The following is a 17,758-nucleotide window of genomic DNA, read 5'->3' on the forward strand; positions in this document are numbered from 1 at the left end:
TCTTATAAAAGGTCTTATTTTGATTGTAATATTGCCAATGCGCTTGTTTCTTGTAGCAAAATTAAAACTTATCACAACTTCTGCAAACAGGATGATGTCACTCACTATAGGGTGCATAACTTGATCTCATTTCTATTAAAAAATATTTATCTTTTGTGTGTGGAGCTGTTTCCTAACTTGTTACACAATTAATTGCTCCCACCTACTCTATCGTGTTCCTTCAGGCTATAGACATCACAGGATAGAAGGAAAATAACAAGATTCAAGGTAACAATCTGCATGCTGAAGGAAGAATTCTGCTTTCAGATTATACTAAAAACATTTTCAGTATTTCAGACATCAAATTTTGAATTGTTTTTGAGAGACTGAGTATATAGAGAGACAATGGCTAGACCACAGGACAACAGAACTCTCACCCACAACCTCTAAAGCAGTCATTCTAGGAGGCCAAACCCTAACCTCTGTAACAGTCAGTACGGGATGGTCAGGACTTGGTCAATGACTGCCGACTTCTCTAATTTTTGCCCCTGCCTCCAACTCAGAACCAATCAATCAGATGATAAAACCAAATATGCTTCCCAAAATAATCACATAGCATACCCCGCTTCTAGATAGCCTGTCTTCAACTTCCCCATGCCTGCAACCCCAATCAGCATACCTGAAACCTCCCCTTTCTTTCACCATAAAGATTTCTCATGTCTCTGCCTGCCTTTGAGTCACTGACAAATGCAAGTGATGATGGTTGACACCCTTGTGACAGCAAACTCTGAATAAATAAGTAGCCTCTATTTGTGTAGTCTTTATTGCCACACTTTCAAAAGTTAAGTCTTCTCTTGCTCCATTTGCCAGAAAATTGCTTATTATATTAATTCCTTACTTTCCAATGGGGTCCATAAGAGATTTCCTAAAGGGTTGACTAACATCTAGATAGCTAAAGGGTTATTTAGAGGTGTAAGTTGTGGCTAAATCAAAACTTACAAATATTAGTTTTATTGTCTTAAAATATTTTGCTTCTTGTCTACTTGTAATCGGATGTGTTTGCCCTTCTTAGTATTATTTTTAAAAATCAGAAACAAAGCAACAATATATTAAGGAGAGTTTTATTGTAAAGATAGGCAGGATCTACAATTTTACATTTTTCCAAGTGTACAAAAACTCTCAGAGTAGAGATTTCTTTATGTCTGTCGTACCAGCAGACAGATTATTTATAAACTGGGAAAGGGAAAGTTCACTTTTTGCCAAACTGAGGCAGAGGGGGTGGCACCTTAATATCTTGGCCTCTCTCCAACTTCTTTTCACAATCCACCAGGTAATTGACTCCATCGATGACTATCTGAACAAGCTCAACCTTTGACAGTGAAGAAGATGAATAATTAATTTGAATAGAAGACATCTGCAGGGCATTAACAGGAACAGCACTGGGATAAATGAGAACTTGCCACTTAGATGGACTTCACAACAATTTCTTCCTTCTCAGAGACGGAAGGCAGAGATATAAGGGTTTCTCTCAATCTTTCCATAGTTAAGATGGGGATACTACTTTGTATGTGAAAGCTTTTTTACTATATGAAAACCATTAATTTGCATCTCAAACATTTTTTTCCTATCAGTCTATACAATATCAGTTTGTCTAAAAGTAAGACGACAGTGACACCTTTGTGGTGTTCTTTGGCCTGGATCTGAATTCTGACCTGCCACCAATCTGAGCACTGGGTATGCTAATCTAGTTCAGATGTCATCATTAATACAGTGAGTGTCTTCCTGAAAAATTAATGTCAAATGTTTAGCAACTAAATCATGTTTGTGCTGTGCTGGGCAAGATTATTAACGAAATGAAGTTTTACAAATTAAGATATACTTTCTAAAATTCCTGTTCTTAAACTATGTATAGAAGTTTGGTTTCCAAATACTTGTTTTCCTTAAACCAGAGCACATCTACTTAATTTTTTTTCCCCCCATGGGATCACCTCCTAAGCAAATGACTTGCACTGCCCCCAAGGAAACCCAAATTAAGAGAGAAATTAGTTAATTCCAGACATACATTATAGAACTCAAGAATGAGCAGCAAGGATGGAAGGGATCGTTGAATGTTAGCTCTTAGGCATCACATATTCCAGCTACCTCCCTATCTGTTTATATGTGTAAGGAAACAGGCTCCAAGAGAGGGTTAAATCAGAATGTAAGTCACTACTAACTGAAACACGTATTTTCTACTTATCCCTTTGATCCCTTCCAGTGTTGGTGAGAGTATGGTGAGACAGGTCTCTCACTCAATGCCAGTAGACTCTATCTTGGTATAAATCTGGTAGAAAACATTGTCATAAATAGGGCACCCTGGTTTTAACCCAGGAATTCCTTTCCTAGCAGTATATCCTAACTAAATAACCAGAGTCGTGATTAGAATTATTTATAGAGATGGTCAAACATAAAATCAGGAAAACATTAAATAGATAATAGATTACTGTGATTAAAAATCATGTTTTTGAAGAATACTTAATATTGTGGGAAGATGCTCATGATATAATACATTGGAAAAAATTATAACCAGTATTTGGTTATAATACTAAACACGTATTATAACAATTTTTAAAGTTTTTTGAGTAGTTTTTAAAAAGAATGAAGGGCCATTTAGAATAATGTTCACAATGGTTATCAGGGTTGTTGGGTTAAATAAATGGTGTTTTAAAATTATTTTTTGGCATTTTCCTCACTTTTATAGTGAGTGCCTAGTATAGTTAGACTTAACATTTTTTAAAGCATTAACTACATTGTTTTCCAGTAATAAATATCTAGTTAATCTTAGAATCAACAGGGCTAGACTCCCAGATTTTCTTTATTCACTGCACCACACATGATTCAGTAGATTTCAGAAGTTGTGGTATTATAGTTGCTTGTCCCTCAGGTACTTTAGCAGAGCTGATAGCACACTGGCTGATCTAATTGAGTGTTTCTTCCTTTTCTTTTCCTCAGTGTACCTACTGGTAGGGATATCAATAGGCAGTGAAATAGTCACAAACTGGTAAGGAAGAGAGAACTTTGATAATCCACAGATTTAATAACCAGTCACTGAACTATTAAGAGTTTTGTTATGAGAAGAGGCTTTTAAATTAATGATGGGCATAATATGTCCAATGGGACCACATTCAGATAAGCTGGTATAACTTACCACAATCAGTATTTGCTTAGCTTTCAGCTGCATGTTCCTTACGTGTCATCTTTTTGCCTCATTCATTGTTTCAGGCCACACAAAGTCTACGAATCCTTTTCATCCTACATATTCATCACAGAATCCTAAGGATTTTATGAGCACAAACTTATCTAAACCTAGCACATAACATATTTGCTATATTTAGCCTAAGAAATAAAAGTTTAGAAACCATTGAGTATCTAAGAACAGCAAAGTGAAGATGATTGTTTGTAGCCTTCACTAAAGAAAATTCAGAATCAAGAGAAAATTCCACTATTTTGCCACCCTCAGAGGGATAGCATAGATGTTCTGACTTTGCAGTAATAAAAAACTGCAGTCCTTTAGCATAACAGAGCTCCTCGCTGAGGATTGTTGGAATAGCTCTCATGGCAGGTCAGTGACAGTCCCACTGTGAATTCCTATACTTGCCTATAAATTCTCAGCTCACATTATGTTTACCTTTATGCAGTTACTTCCCATGGAAGAATAATGTTACAGAATGAAAAGCTAACATAACTCAGGACTTGATGGGCGAAGAGGAGGTCTTGAATTTTGTGAAAACGGTAAGGCTGTTTGCTTTTCTCTATTCTCTTAGGCTGATTTTGTTAATTCATGTTACAAAAGTGAGAGAGACGTTACCTCTGATCGACCAATTCTATCTATGTTGGAAATGTCGTACACATCTGCGACTGCGGCAGTGTCCACACCACCCGTGCCACGCTTCTGGAGTCTTAGGTTTTCCAGGATCTTAGAAAAGCGTGGGTCCTAGGACAAAGGGATAATACTTAAATGTGGTAAGAGGCAAAATCGATTCACAATCATTGGTGCATTTACTGACAAAAGACGTATAGTGAGAGATAACAGTTTATATACTTTAAGTTCTGGGATACATGTGTAGAATGTGCAGGTTTGTTAAATAGGTATACACGTGCCATGGTGGTTTGCTGCACCCATCAATCCATCATCTACATTAGGTATTTCTCCTAATGCTATCCCTTCCCTTCCCCAAACTCCCAACCCCTGACAGGCCCCAGTGTGTGATGTTCCCCTCCCTGTGTCCATGTGTTCTCATTGTTCAACTCCCACTTATGAGTGAGAACATATGGTGTTTGGTTTTCTGTTCTTGTGTTTGCTGAGAATGATGGTTTCCAGCTTCATCCATGTCCCTGGAAAGGACATGAACTCATCCTTTTATATGGCTGCATAGTATTCCATAGTGTATATGTGCCACATTTTCTTTATCCAGTCTACCATTGATGGGCATTTGGGTTGGTTCCAAGTCTTTGCTACTGTGAACAGTGAATCAGTAAACACACGTGTGCATGTGTCTTTATAATAGAATGATTTATAATCCTTTGGATCTATACCCAGTAATGGGATTGCTGGGTCAAATGGTATTTCTAGTTCTAGATCCTTCAGGAATCGCCACACTGTCTTCCACAATGGTTGAACTAATTTACGTTCCCACCAACAGTGTGAAAGCATTCCTATCTCTCCACATCCTCTCCAGCATCTGTTGTTTCCTGACTTTTTAATGATCGCCATTCTAACTGGTGTGAGATGGTATCTCAGTGTGGTTTTAATTTGCATTTATCTAATGACCAGTGATGAGCTTTTTTTCATGTTTGTTGGCCACATAAATGTCGTCTTTTGAGAAGTGTCTGGTCATATCCTTCACCTACTTTTTGATGGGGTTGCTTTTTTCTTGTAAATTTAAGTTCCTTGTAGATTCTGGATATTAGCCCTTTGTCAGATGGATGGATGGCAAAATTTTTCTCCCATTCTGTAGGTTGCCTGTTCACTCTGATAGTTTCTTTTGCTGTGCAGAAGCTCTTTAGTTTAATTAGATCCCATTTGTCTATTTTGGCTTTTGTTGCCATTGCTTTTGGTGTTTTAGTCATGAAGTCTTTGCCCATGCCTGTGTCCTGAATGGTATTGCCTAGGTTTTTTTCTAGGATTTTTATGGTTTTTAGGTCTTATGTTTAATCCATCTTGAGTTAATTTTTGTATAAGGTGTAAGGAAAGGGTCCAGTTTCAGTTTCCTGCATATGGCTAGCCAGTTCTCCCAACACCATTTATTAAATAGGGAATCCTTTCCCCATTGCTTGTTTTTGTCAGGTTTGTCAAAGATCAGATAGTTGTAGATGTGGTGTTATTTCTGAGGCCTCTGTTCTGTTCCATTGGTCTATATCTGTCTTTTGGTAGAAGTACCATGCTGTTTTAGTTACTGTAGCCTTGTAGTATAGTTTGAGGTCAGGCAGCATGATGCCTCCAGCTTTGTTCTTTTTGCTTAGGATTGTCTTGACTATACGGGCTACTTTTTGGTTCCATATGAAATTTGAAGTAGTTTTTTCTAATTCTGTGAAGAAAGTCAATGGTAGCTTGATGGAGATAGCATTGAATCTATAAATTACTTTGGGCAGTATGGCCATTTTCACTATAATTGATTCTTCCCATCCATGAGCATGTAATAGTCTTCCATTTGTTTGTATCCTCTTTTATTTCTTTGAGTAGTGGTTTGTAGTTCTCATTGAAGAGGTCCTTCACATCCCTTGTAAGTTGTATTCATAGGTATTTTATTCTCTTTGTAGCAATTATGAATGGGAGTTCATTCATGACTTGGCTCTGTTTGTTTATTGGTGTATAGGAATGCTTGTGATTTTTGCACATTGATTTTGTATCCTGAGACTTTGCTGAAGTTGCTTATCAGCTTAAGGAGATTTTGGGCTGAGACAGTGGGGTTTTCCAAATATACAATCATGTCATCTGCAAACAGGGACAATTTGACTTCTCTTTTCCTAACAGAATACCCTTTCTTTCTTTCTCTTGCCTGATTGCCCTAGCCAGAACTTCCAACACTGTGTTGAATAGGAGTGGTGAGAGAGGGCATCCCTGTCTTGTGCCAGTTTTCAAAGGGAATGCTTCCAGTTTTTGCCCATTCAGTATGATATTGGCTGTGGGTCTGTCATAAATAGCTCTTATTTTTTTGAGATATGTTCTATCAATACCAAATTTATTGAGAGTTTTTAGCATGAAGGGCTGTTGAATTTTGTCAAAGGCCTTTTCTGCATCTGTTGAGATAATCATGTGGTTTTTGTCTTTGGTTCTGTTTATATGCTGGATTACGTTTATTGATTTGCATATGTTGAACCAGTGGTCTGTTATTATCCAGGTGCTTTTTTACCGTCATTGAAATTGGTTGAGAGGGCCCTATGTTCTTTTACCTTTGGGGATGTAGCAAAACTGCATGTCAATAGCATATCCTTCTGGGTTATGAGATTCTAGCCTTGTTCCTTGTCTTTGCAATATGAGTTCTGACAAATGCATAATGTCACATATCCACTATTTCAGTAACATATTATAGTTTCACTGTCCTTTTTTAAAAAATGCCTTGCCGGGCGCGGTGGCTCAAGCCTGTCATCCCAGCACTTTGGGAGGCCGAGACGGGCGGATCACGAGGTCAGGAGATCGAGACCATCCTGGCTAACACGGTGAAACCCTGTCTCTACTAAAAAATACAAAAAAACTCGCCGGGTGAGGTGGCGGGCGCCTGTAGTCCCAGCTACTCAGGAGGCTGAGGCAGGAGAATGGCGTGAACCCGGGAGGCGGAGCTTGCAGTGAGCTGAGATCCGGCCACAGCACTCCAGCCTGGGTGACAGAGCGAGACTCGGTCTCAAAAAAAAAAAAAAAAAAAAAAAATGCCTTATTCTCCATGTATTCATCTCTTTCCTCTTTGCCTCCCTTCCCCCAAACTCTTGCAACTACTGATCTTTTACTGTCTCTATAGTTTTGCCTACTAGTGTTTTTTCTCTCACACTTTTAAGTAAGTGCTATTGATTTGTGTATGTTGAACCAGCCTTGCATCTTAGAGATGAAGCCTACTTGATTGTGGTGGATAGGCTTTTTGATGTGCTGCTGGATTCAGTTTGCCAGTATTTTATTGAGGATTTTTGCATCGACGTTTATCAGGGTTACTGCCCTGAAATTTTCTTTTTTTATTGTGTCTCCGCCAGGTTTGGGTATCAGGATAATGCTAACCTCATAAAATGAGTTAGGGAGGAGTCCCTCTTTTTCTTTTGTTTGGAATAGTTTCAGAAGGAATGGTACCAGCTCCTCTTTGTACCTCTGGTAGAATTCAGCTGTGCATCCGTCTGGTCCTGGACTTTTGGTTGGTAGGCTATTAATGACTGCCTCAGTTTCAGAACTTGTTATTGGTCTATTCAGAGATTCGACTTCTTCCTCGTTTAGTCTTGGAAGGGTGTATGTGTCCAGGAATTTATCCATTTCTTCTAGATTTTCTAGTTTATTTGCAGAGGTGTTGATACTATTCTCTGATGGTAGTATTTCTGTAGGATCAGTGGTGATATCCCCTTTATCACTTTTTATTGTGTCTATTTCATTCTTCTCTCTTTTATTAGTCTGACTCATGACCTATCTATTTTATTAATCTTTTCAAAAAACCAGCTCCTGGATTCATTGATTTTTTTGAAGGGTTTTTCGTGTCTCTATCTCCTTCAGTTCTGCTCTGATCTTAGTTATTTCTTGTCTTCTGCTCACTTTTGAATTTGTTGCTCTCACTTCTCTAGCTCTTTTAATTGTGAAGTTAGGGTGTCGAGTTTAGATCTTTCCTTTCTCCTGTAGGCATCTGGTGCTATAAATTTCCCTCCACACACTGCTTTAGCTGTGTCCCGGAGATTCTGGTACATTGTGTCTTTATTCTCATTGGTTTCAAAGAACTTACTTATTCTGCCTTCATTTCGTTATTTACCCAGTAGTCATTCAGGAGCAGATTGTTCAATTTCTATGTAGTTGTGCGGTTTCGAGTGAGTTTCTTAATCTTGAGTTCTAATTTGATTGCACTGTGGTCTGAGAGACTGTTATGGTATCTGTTCTTTTGCATTTGCTGAGTAGTATTTTACTTCCAATTATGTGGTCGATTTTAGAGTAAGTGTGATGTAATGCTGAGAAGAATGTATATATTCTGTTGATTTGGGGTGGAGAGTTCTATAGATGTGTGTGTATGAGGTCTGCTTGGTCCAGAGCTGAGTCCAAGTCCTGAATATCCTTGTTAATTTTCTATCTTGTTGATCTAATATTGACAGTGGGGTGTTAAAGTCTCCCACTGTTACTGTGTGGGAGTCTAAGTCTCTTTGTAGGTCTCTAAGAACAGCGCTTTAAGACAGCATTCCTCCAAGGGTAGACCCTTGACCAAAAACCCCAGCATCACCTGGAAACTTGTTAGAAATGCAAATTCTGCAGGTGGGGCCTAGCAACTTGTATTTTACCAAGTCCTTCAGGTGATCTTGTGCATGCTTATGTTTGAGAACTGCTTGAACTGGAAGAGACAGAGAAAGGAGATAGAAAGAACCAGAGAGAGCAGAGACTACCTATCCCAATTTGTTACATGAGGAAAAATGTAAAGGCCTTATTCTTGAAGCTACCATCTTTTTCTTACAGACCCTTAACTTTTATTCTAACTAATACAAATGTCTTTTGAGGCAAACTTAATTTTTTCTTATTTTTATACTGTAGGTAGAGAAAGTAAGGGTTAAGGAGTGGGCAGTGATATTTTCTCCCTCCACAGTCACATCTGAGCTGATCCTGGCCCATCAGGGCCATTGGGCACATAACAGTACCTTGCTGAGCTTTGGGATCCTAACGTGGACACCAGCTCGTAGTCCTGTTCCAAGGTTCGAAGGACAGGTCAAAATGTATCCTAGGCGCTCATTCCACATGAACTCCCAGCCTCGTTCTTGGATTAACCGTTCTACCTACAAGTAGAACCACAGTGAACAAATGATAGCATTTTCCAACATCCATTCATTCAGCACATCCCTAGCACCAGTGGGGGAGAGATGTATACCCTCCCCTGGCATGAATGAAATTAAGGTAAATTTATAGTACTCCTTTAAGAGAAAATAATACCTCCCCTACCAGACTATTAAAATGGCCCAATTTAGTTAAATGAACCATGTAAATCAGTGGTCCCCAACCATTTTGGCATCAGGGACTGGTGTCTTGGAAGACAGTTTTTCCATGGATCGTAGGGAGGGAATGTTTTGGGATGAAACTGTTGTTCCACCTCAGATCATCAGGCATTAGCTTCTCATAAGGAGCCTGCAACCTAGACCCCTCCCATGCACAGTTCACAATAGGGTTTGTGCTTCTATGAGAATCTCATGCCTCTGCTGATCTGACAGGAGGCAGAGCTCGGGTAGTAATACTGGCTCGCCCACTACTCACCTCCTGCTGTGCGGCCCAGTTCCTAACAGACCACAGACCGGTACCAGGTCCGTGGCCTGGGGGTTGAGGACCCCTGATGTAAAGCAGTCAACATAGTACCTGGCACATACTAAGCACTCAATGAATATTAGTTGGTGGTATTTTTCATGCCAAGAGAGTAGGAGAATATAGGAATTCTCAGCAGGTAAGTCTATGGTCAGGCTACATTCTCTATCATCTCTATGCTTAGAATACCCCAGAGCGATATTAAATAAATCAAAAAACAAGTAATGATCCACAGACTTCCCTAAACCACAGTGGAATGGGGAGGTAAGCATAATCGCTTTCTAATAACAAGAGAAAGGCACCTATTTTCTGAAGCACTACCTTGGAAGTTCCACTCCAAAAAATGCCTTGAGACTGGGCGCAGTGGCTCATGCCTGTAATCCCAGCACTTTGGGAGGCTGAGGCAGGCGGATCACCTGAGGTCAGGAGTTCAAGGCTAGCCTGACCAACATGGTGAAACCTCCCCTCTCTACTAAAAATACAAAAATTAGCCAGGCATGGTGGTGATGACCTGTAATCCCAGCTACTTTGGAGGCTGAGGCGGGATATTCACTTTCACTTGAACCCAGGAGGTGGCAGTTGCAGTGAGCCGAGATCATGCCACTGTACTCCGGCCTGGGTGATGAGGGAAATTCCATCTCAAAAAACTTAATTAAAAAGCCTTGATTTCTAGAAAAAAAAATTAGCTTCTTGGAAGTTCCCATAGTGTCTTCGTTCAAGAACAAACAATATGGTAATTTTGTTTTAATAAATATCCGGAAATCTCAGAACTTCTTACTTCTTTTAGTCCACGACAGAATCGCTCAAATACTCGTTTCATATTGCCTCCTTTTTCCATTGAGATTACCCTGGTGTGATCCTCCTCATTTATCCAGATGAGAAATGTCTTATCATAATTATGCCTAATGAAGAGAGAAATATGGCACTGAGTGTTAATTGCATTTGTTTCAACATATGAAAACTCCCATTACCTCCCTAGCTTGATTGCTTCATTTCACCTTCCTCATTTCCTAGATGGCCCTAATCTCTTAACTGTGCCTGAACAAGTATGACAAAATAATGTTACTTTGACAGAAGGAAGATTAAGACCACCTCTTACCCTTAAAGATGTCATGTTTTTACCAAACAAGAATATAATTTCCCCTAGGTCCTCTGACTAGGATGACGGTAATTCAACTGCATAACATTTGGCTTTGACACAAGAATGTTTTGTCTCCTAAATGATTCAACCAAAATCTTGTGCTTTAAAAAGGAGATAAAAGGAGATAGGGGTTACCTTCCACCCAAGATGTTTAAGGTATGCAGCATTTCACAGGTTTGCTGCATAGATCCTGCCTGTCCATCCCTACAGAGCAGCTGCATATGAACACTTTAATTTCTGCTCCTTCAGGTACACTCATATATAGCCTGTCAGGGTGCAGGAGGCAAAGTGGGCTGAGGACTGTTGGCCAACATAAAACGTGTGTGCACTAGATATCAGTTCTTTTAGGGTTTTTCTTAAATCCTCAATATTTTTTATGTTTTGCTCTTTTAATGTTATGAAACAGATTATCTGTGAGGTCAAATAATATGAAGTAAATTTTTTCTTAAAAGCCAGCCTTTTTTCTCATGCATATCATGCAAACCAGGTCATATTTCACACATCTTAGAAACATCACAATACTTAGATACACACACACACACACACAATTTCCAAGTAGTCTTTTTCGTTTAGCTCATCTGGGCATGCTGTCAGCTGCAGTACACAGAAACTCCAGGTTAGGATAAGCAGGTGGTCTCAAAGAGATCCTCTGCAGATATTGCAAATGCGAAAATGCTGCATCCATACCAGATTCCCCTGGCATCTGGCCAGTCACGGGCCATCCCAGCACATGTTAATAAAGGGGACACTGGCTTATCAAACAGAAAGTGGTCCTGTAGGCCAAAAGGGATAAAGCAGAGAAGAGAGACTGATGAGATCAAACAGGACTGCAAGTGCCAGGTAAACAAGTTCCAACTCACTTATCATGGCTGCTGTCTCTTAGCAGTGGTTCCTAGCTTTGGCTGCCCACTAGAATCACCTGGTAGCTTCAAACAATGCCTACTTCCCATCCCCCAGAGATTCTGACCTAGCTGTTATAGACTGGTCTGGGCATCAGGACTTTTTAAAAACTCTTCAGGTGATTGTAGTGTGCAGCTCATGTTGGAAAACACTGGGTTAGTCCATATGGAACTCATTACATCATTGTGGAGTGGGTATACACTACCAATGCCAACCCTATGCAGTGGCTGAGTGAGCAATGAATGAGGGATACTATCCTGAAAAGGCTGTTCTACACAGTGGTCATTCTCTGTTTCTAGCATTATTATTATTTATTTCATTAAAAAGTATTAGAGATGTACAATAATGATCAATAAATAAAAATAGTTACCATTAATGCTGACTGTGCCAGGCTCTAGATTACAGGCTTTTATTTCCTTTAATCTTCACAACTCTATGAAATAAGTGTAATTATTCTATTTTATAAATGAAGAAAACAGATTCACAGAGATCAAACAACCTGTCCAATAGGATGGTTGTAGGAAGTAGCAGAGTATAGATTCAAATCTAGACTTCTGTGACTCCCAAGCCTGTGCCTTTAACCACTGCAGTATACTACTCCACATATCAAAATCAAAGTCAAGACTTTTTTTTTGCAATGTGTATACTATTTCTTGCATAGCTACACATGTACTCTACAGTGAGATATATTCAAATATGATTACACTGAGGTAAGAAACCAAGTGGATGTGGGGAGAGGAGTCCTATAGTCTCTAAGTGGGAGAGATCAGAGACTTCAGCCAGGAGAGGACTGTGACCTGCCACTGCCCAGGGAGCACCATGTCCCTTAAGCAGGAAACCAGAGTGGCTACTTGAGGTAGAGGGGGGCTTGTTCTGTAACTGGGCAGGAAAATAGTTGGCCTGGTGGCCACAGAGACGAGGAGACTAAGGCCCATAGGCCATATAGTTGGCCTCTCTGGTTTGGAAATGAGGCATATTTCTTAGCATTTGCATCTTTTGAAATAACAAAATTTTGTTTCTGCTTTTTTTTAAGAGTTAAAAGTTACTTTTGAAAATGCTATCTTGTTTTAGCTCTGCTAAGATGAAAATAAGTAAGGGACTTGAGTTTTGTGCACCCTGGTGCCAGAGGGAAGCTGTGGTGGACATGGTGGAAGCAACAGGAATCAACCCCACCAGGAGATGCAGAGGCTGACTCCACAAGAGTCAGGGCAGGCCTCCCACCTGGAATTTCCTTTCTAGATTTTCCTGGCTTCCAGAATTTTCTTTGGCTGTGATAATGGAAACCATCTTCTGGCACAGACAGGACTTCCACACCTAACTGTTCCCATTGTTATCAACTGTTATCAACAAGCTAGGAGATCCTCCATTCATCTCCACCCTCCTATCTGTAGGCACCATCTCCATATTGGAGTTTCCTATGCAGATTTTATCCATAGAATATTTCAGTGTTTGACAAGTACAATGTATGGCCTCATCTTTCTTCCTTATACTGAACAAGTAGATGCTCTTGGGCTGAGCCCAGGGGTGGAGCCCCGCAAGCTCCCGGCCAGGGTAAGGGTTTGAGCAGAGCACCAGGAGAGGCCTTCCTGTGCAGGTCAGAGCCTTTGGTCCAGTTCCTCTCCAGGGAGCCCCATCTGCTACTCACATCGATGAGCCGCTGCTGATCCTGCTCTGTCATCTCGGACAGCTTGTAGTAGCGGCCAGCCAGGTCCCCCTTGAGGCCCTCCAGGGCGGTGATGGCCACGTTCTCCACCTCCCTCCGCTCGGCCCGGGTGCAGGCGGGCGGCAGGCTCAGCCCACGGATGCTGCGGCCGGTGCGCACCCGAGAAGACAGCACATAACGCTCATCGAACTGCCCTTGGGTGATCTGCCAAGGAGAGTGTGGGGTCACTGCGGCCAGCCTCAGACCACGGTCCTGCCACAGCCACAGTGGGTTCTAATCTGCTGATCCGCAGTTTCCCTGGGGACCCTCAGGCACTGTGCACGACTGCACAATCCATAAGTTGGATACCTTCCGGAAGTCTTGGGGCAGGGGCCTTCGACTAGTAAAGAGGAAAGCTGTTTTAAATGGTGTGGTCTGGGGTCCTTGAACGTCACTGGGTGGTTTGGGATGAAAAAGGGAGTAGCTTTAGGAAAGGTTTAAAGTTCCCAATGACCAACCCTTCCCTGGTTGTATTTATTTAAAAAAACAAAGACTTTGGGACCTTCCTAACCTTCTCTGTGGCCCTCCAGGGGGAAGGCTGTGCCAGGGCAGTCAGTGCTTTCCAGGGGTATCTGACTCAGAAACTCAGGGTTTCCGGGGAACCCCTCTCTCCAGGGCTCTTCCCCTTGGGCTCTGGAGTGCCAGCTTCGTGCGGAGGGAGAGGGAGGCTGGAGCTTACCTTGGATGCGTCCAGATCCGTTGTGTGCTTCATCACTCTGGGGTCGTAGCCATTGTGTCTTAGTTTGATGACGGGGTCAAAAAGGTCAGCAAACACCTGCAGGAGGGAAGATGGGCATTTCCTCTTTAATTGGTTCACCTACTATTCAAAGACCTTTCCATTCACTTGCCCCTTCTATCTTAAAAGCCAAAGTTGATGCCCTCCTCTGAAATTCTCAGGACTATCATGTAGGAAATGAATGTGAGAATGGATTGGTTAATAATAATAATAACAAGAGAGAAAGCCTTTTGGAGGCATCTTGCCCCTTGAGACAGGGTGGAGCTGGTGAGTTCTGTTATCTTAGCCTCCCCCTGAGTGATTCTACCAAAATCACTGCCATCAGACTGAGCAAGAAAATTCTCATGGTTAGGAATTTAAGGAGTTTCCTAGACATGTTTGCCTTTGTGGGTTACAAGAAGCTACCTGATCAGAGGCTACACAGTTTTATGCTTAAGGGAAAGTCAGATTCTAAAGATTAAGCTGCATATGAAATCTGTTGAAAACCTGGCTATGCCAGAAGAAAAGTACATAGCAGCAGTTCGGGCAAAGCAGGGACCTCTCACCCCGTGCGGACCTTCCCCAGCCCAAACCATCTCGTACAAAATCTATTCTATAAACAAAACCTCAGGCATATCCTTTATGTTTAAAAAAAAAATGTTAAAAGAAGTTGTAACAAAGCACCCTGCAGACTTTGGGAGCTGTGGGAAGTGGGGAGGGCTTTGGGTCCATAGAGCTACCGCTAGCTTGGGACCCAAACTAGACCCAGGGTTGTGCACTGCTGTACGTAAATGAGCCACCAGTCGTGTTTATTCAAGATGGCTCCCTCTCTTCTCTATGGCTGCCTTTCTAGGGAACTGCCTTCAGCTCCCTGCAACAGAAGAACCCAAACAGAAGAACCCAAAAGGGTGGACCTGAAGGAGGAGGGCTGCAGGCATTTGCCTCAGCCAAGAGGCTGCTCTGTGGAGGGGACGCATGGTGGCTGAGCACTGTTCCAGCCGACCACCCTGTGCTTCAGCATTGAGGATGAGGATGCCAAGGTCATGGGATTTATCCACGAGTCTTGGTGAATTCAGTAGTCTGGGCTACAGTGATTGTCTAATCAGTAATAGGAGAGAATTCAATAATAGAAGTAATAAGAAGAGAATTCCTCATATAATAGAAGTAATAAGAGAATTCCTCATGTTCCTAAAGGTACACTGAACCCTCCTCCCGACCCCCACCCAATAAAGCTCAGCCACAAACACATCAGCTCCTAATGTCTTACTGGTGAATACACACCATTTGATATTATTGTTTCTGTACCAACTCATCCCCTCGACAAGCTCAGAGTTCTGTCATGCAATTCATTCCTCCACAGGGAGGGATCTTAGCACAGCAGCAAGGGAAGCCTTGTCCCTGGGAAGCTATAGACCTCATTGTTTCTGAAAGCATTCCAGATGGTTCTGCTGGAGTTGGCTTCCCTTTATGGGAGCCCTTCCTGAGAAGGTAGAAAGTTGGCCCCATAAAGAAGAAAAGGACCCCAGGACTGTGCAATTCAGTCATATGCAGAGTATCCCTCCCACCCTGGAACCAGCAGCCAGTAGTTTTACCTCATAGGACTCCTCGTCACCAGCCACCATGCCCACAGTCTTTATGAAGGGGTGGCCAGGGTTGTCCACTCCAGTCTGGATGCACTGGTCCAGGGTGTAGCCGTTGGGCGTCACCTTGTTGCGAAGCTTGGCATAGATGGCAGGGGTGAGGCACTCAGCCATGCAGTTGTTGTGCTTGCGCAGGTCTGGGTAGTCTGCGCTGTGTGGGGAGGAGGGCAAGCTGTCAGCCAGCAGCCCCTGAGGAAAGGGGCCAATGGAAGGACTTGGTGTTTGCCTATCCTTCCACTAGGCTCCCTTCAGCCAGCAGGCACAGGGATACTTGGCTAGAACTGCCCAGGAGTCATACATGAAGACACCAGGTTTCAAAAAATGAGCAGGTTCCACAAGAGCAAGGACTTGCCTTTTTGAGAACAGTCCCTGGCTATTGAAACCAGTGTTCAGTAAAATCTTCTGGAATAACAGAAATCAAATTGGGTGCTGTCTCACCCTGGGGTGTGTACTGATTGAGGATTAGGAGATTCAGGACCACCACAGCCTTAAACACGGGTCATGTCACCTCAGGAATTCCCCAGGTACATGGTGGTTGCTGGCGATTCCCTCAGAGATCCTGATTTCCATAAGAGACAGTAAATGTCTCTTAAGAGACACCTCAGTGGTTTTCCTCGTCTCTCATCCATACCTGCCGATGTGGAATTCTGCATGCCACTCAAACTCTGCTCAGCGCACAGTATCTCATGCATGGCAGGGTTCCAAGGGCTGAGAAAACACGTCTATTTTCATCCCTCTCACGCCACTCCTCCACTTTCCATCTGCAATGTCCTTTAGAGCTGACACTTACAGTCAGTACTACGATATCCCTTTTTTCCAGAAGGAGGTAGAGCAGTGAGAGAGGCATGGGTCTGGAACTGGGGGGCCTGGATTTGCATTTGGCTGCACTAGCTATGTGAACTTGGGCACTGTTTAATTTTTCTAGGACTTCATTTCATCACCAAAGGATCCTAAGATGAATAAGATACTCCATGTAAAGTGCCGGTCATACATGAAAGTGCTCCACAAATGTTAACTATCCCCATTATTACTATTTAACTGGACTGCAAGCTCTAAGCAAGAATGGTGATGCTACACTTCTTTGTATACACCACAGGTTACTGGTTTAACAAGCCTCAAAATGATTTTCCGTTTTACTTAGTCTTCCTCAAAAGCAAAAAGGACCCTTGCTAATAGTTTCCAGCAGGGGAAGGCATATTTCTTGCTGGTCTTTGAAGCTTTTCTGTTTGTTTTTGTTTGTGTTTGTTTTGTTTGAGACGGAATCTTGCTCTGTCGCCAGGTTGGAGTGCAGTGGTGCTATCTCGGCTCACTACAACCTCCGCCTCCCAGGTTCAAACGCTTCTCCTGCCTCAGGCTCCCGAGTAGCTGGGACTACAGGCGTGCGCCACTACGCCCAGCTAATTTTTTTGTATTTTTAGTAGAGATGGGGTTTCACCATGTTGGCCAGGATGGTCTCAATCTCTTGACCTCTTGATCCGGCCTCCCAAAGTGCTAGGATTACACGCATGAGCCACCGCGCCCAGCCTGAAGTTATTTTAAAGTCAGGAGCCCTTACCTTGGAGGGAATAACCTGGGCTGCTCCCGGATCTCGGCACACACTTTCTGCCGGTTCAGCAGGTACCCGGTGGTCAGGGCACTGGTGCCCATGGTAGCAAACAGCAGAGAAGCATTGCGGCCAGTTAGCAACTTGGAAAAGATACTGGCCATCTTTCTTCTTGGATGAGTGTCTGGAAAGCAGAGAAGCTGGATTAGATAGCTGCATAGGATGACCCTGAGCCACAGCATAGAGGTCAACAGGCAAGAGAACCGCAGGAGCCATAGCCTCTCTTTCCGGTTTTTCTGTCTCTCTCTCTCTCTGTCTCTCTCTCTCTCTCTCTCTCTCTGTGTGTGTGTGTGTGTGTGTGTGTGTTTTCTATTTCTTGCTTTGCTTTTTTCTTCATATTGCTTGGGAAAATCTGGGTAGTTTTAGACATTAATGTCTAAACTTCCTTAACGCCATGCCTTCTCTCTGTTAATATGATAAAAAATAACAGCAGAGGATGTCTTCTTCCAGCTATTTGACAGACCAGGTGCTCTTTTGAACTTCGCCACTGCATCACAACTAGACCCTGAACAGGATGGATTTCTGGACTTCTGAAAGGTAGGAGAAATTTCTGAGGACCACCCTGGAATAGGGGCTGACACT

The 17,758-nt window shown here is 42.3% G+C and overlaps 2 protein-coding genes and 1 long non-coding RNA gene across 3 annotated transcripts in view; 1 reads left to right on the forward strand and 2 right to left on the reverse strand.

Moving 5' to 3' along the window:
• ZCCHC9 (zinc finger CCHC-type containing 9) overlaps window positions 1-17,758 on the reverse strand; it is a 342,756-nt gene that overhangs the window by 37,490 nt on the left and 287,508 nt on the right. The gene's annotated exons all lie outside the window — the stretch shown is intronic.
• The window catches only part of CKMT2 (creatine kinase, mitochondrial 2), a 36,277-nt gene continuing 19,603 nt past the window's right edge, over window positions 1,085-17,758 (reverse strand). The window contains exons 2-10 of the mRNA XM_050795675.1: window positions 17,129-17,300; window positions 15,526-15,724; window positions 13,898-13,993; window positions 13,162-13,383; window positions 11,304-11,389; window positions 10,254-10,377; window positions 8,824-8,958; window positions 3,827-3,952; window positions 1,085-1,348 (exon numbers count right to left, since the gene is read on the reverse strand). Coding sequence (XP_050651632.1) covers window positions 1,229-1,348; window positions 3,827-3,952; window positions 8,824-8,958; window positions 10,254-10,377; window positions 11,304-11,389; window positions 13,162-13,383; window positions 13,898-13,993; window positions 15,526-15,724; window positions 17,129-17,300 — 1,280 coding nt within the window. The 3' untranslated portion in view covers window positions 1,085-1,228. The remainder of the gene's footprint in view (window positions 1,349-3,826; window positions 3,953-8,823; window positions 8,959-10,253; window positions 10,378-11,303; window positions 11,390-13,161; window positions 13,384-13,897; window positions 13,994-15,525; window positions 15,725-17,128; window positions 17,301-17,758) is intronic.
• Window positions 1,337-17,301, forward strand: LOC126957632 (uncharacterized). Its single transcript, XR_007726835.1, has 2 exons — window positions 1,337-3,750; window positions 14,787-17,301. It is a non-coding gene; the product is annotated as an uncharacterized LOC126957632 (long non-coding RNA).

Source organism: Macaca thibetana, chromosome 6 (genome assembly GCF_024542745.1).
Source record: "Macaca thibetana thibetana isolate TM-01 chromosome 6, ASM2454274v1, whole genome shotgun sequence".
Classification (NCBI taxonomy): domain Eukaryota; kingdom Metazoa; phylum Chordata; class Mammalia; order Primates; family Cercopithecidae; genus Macaca; species Macaca thibetana.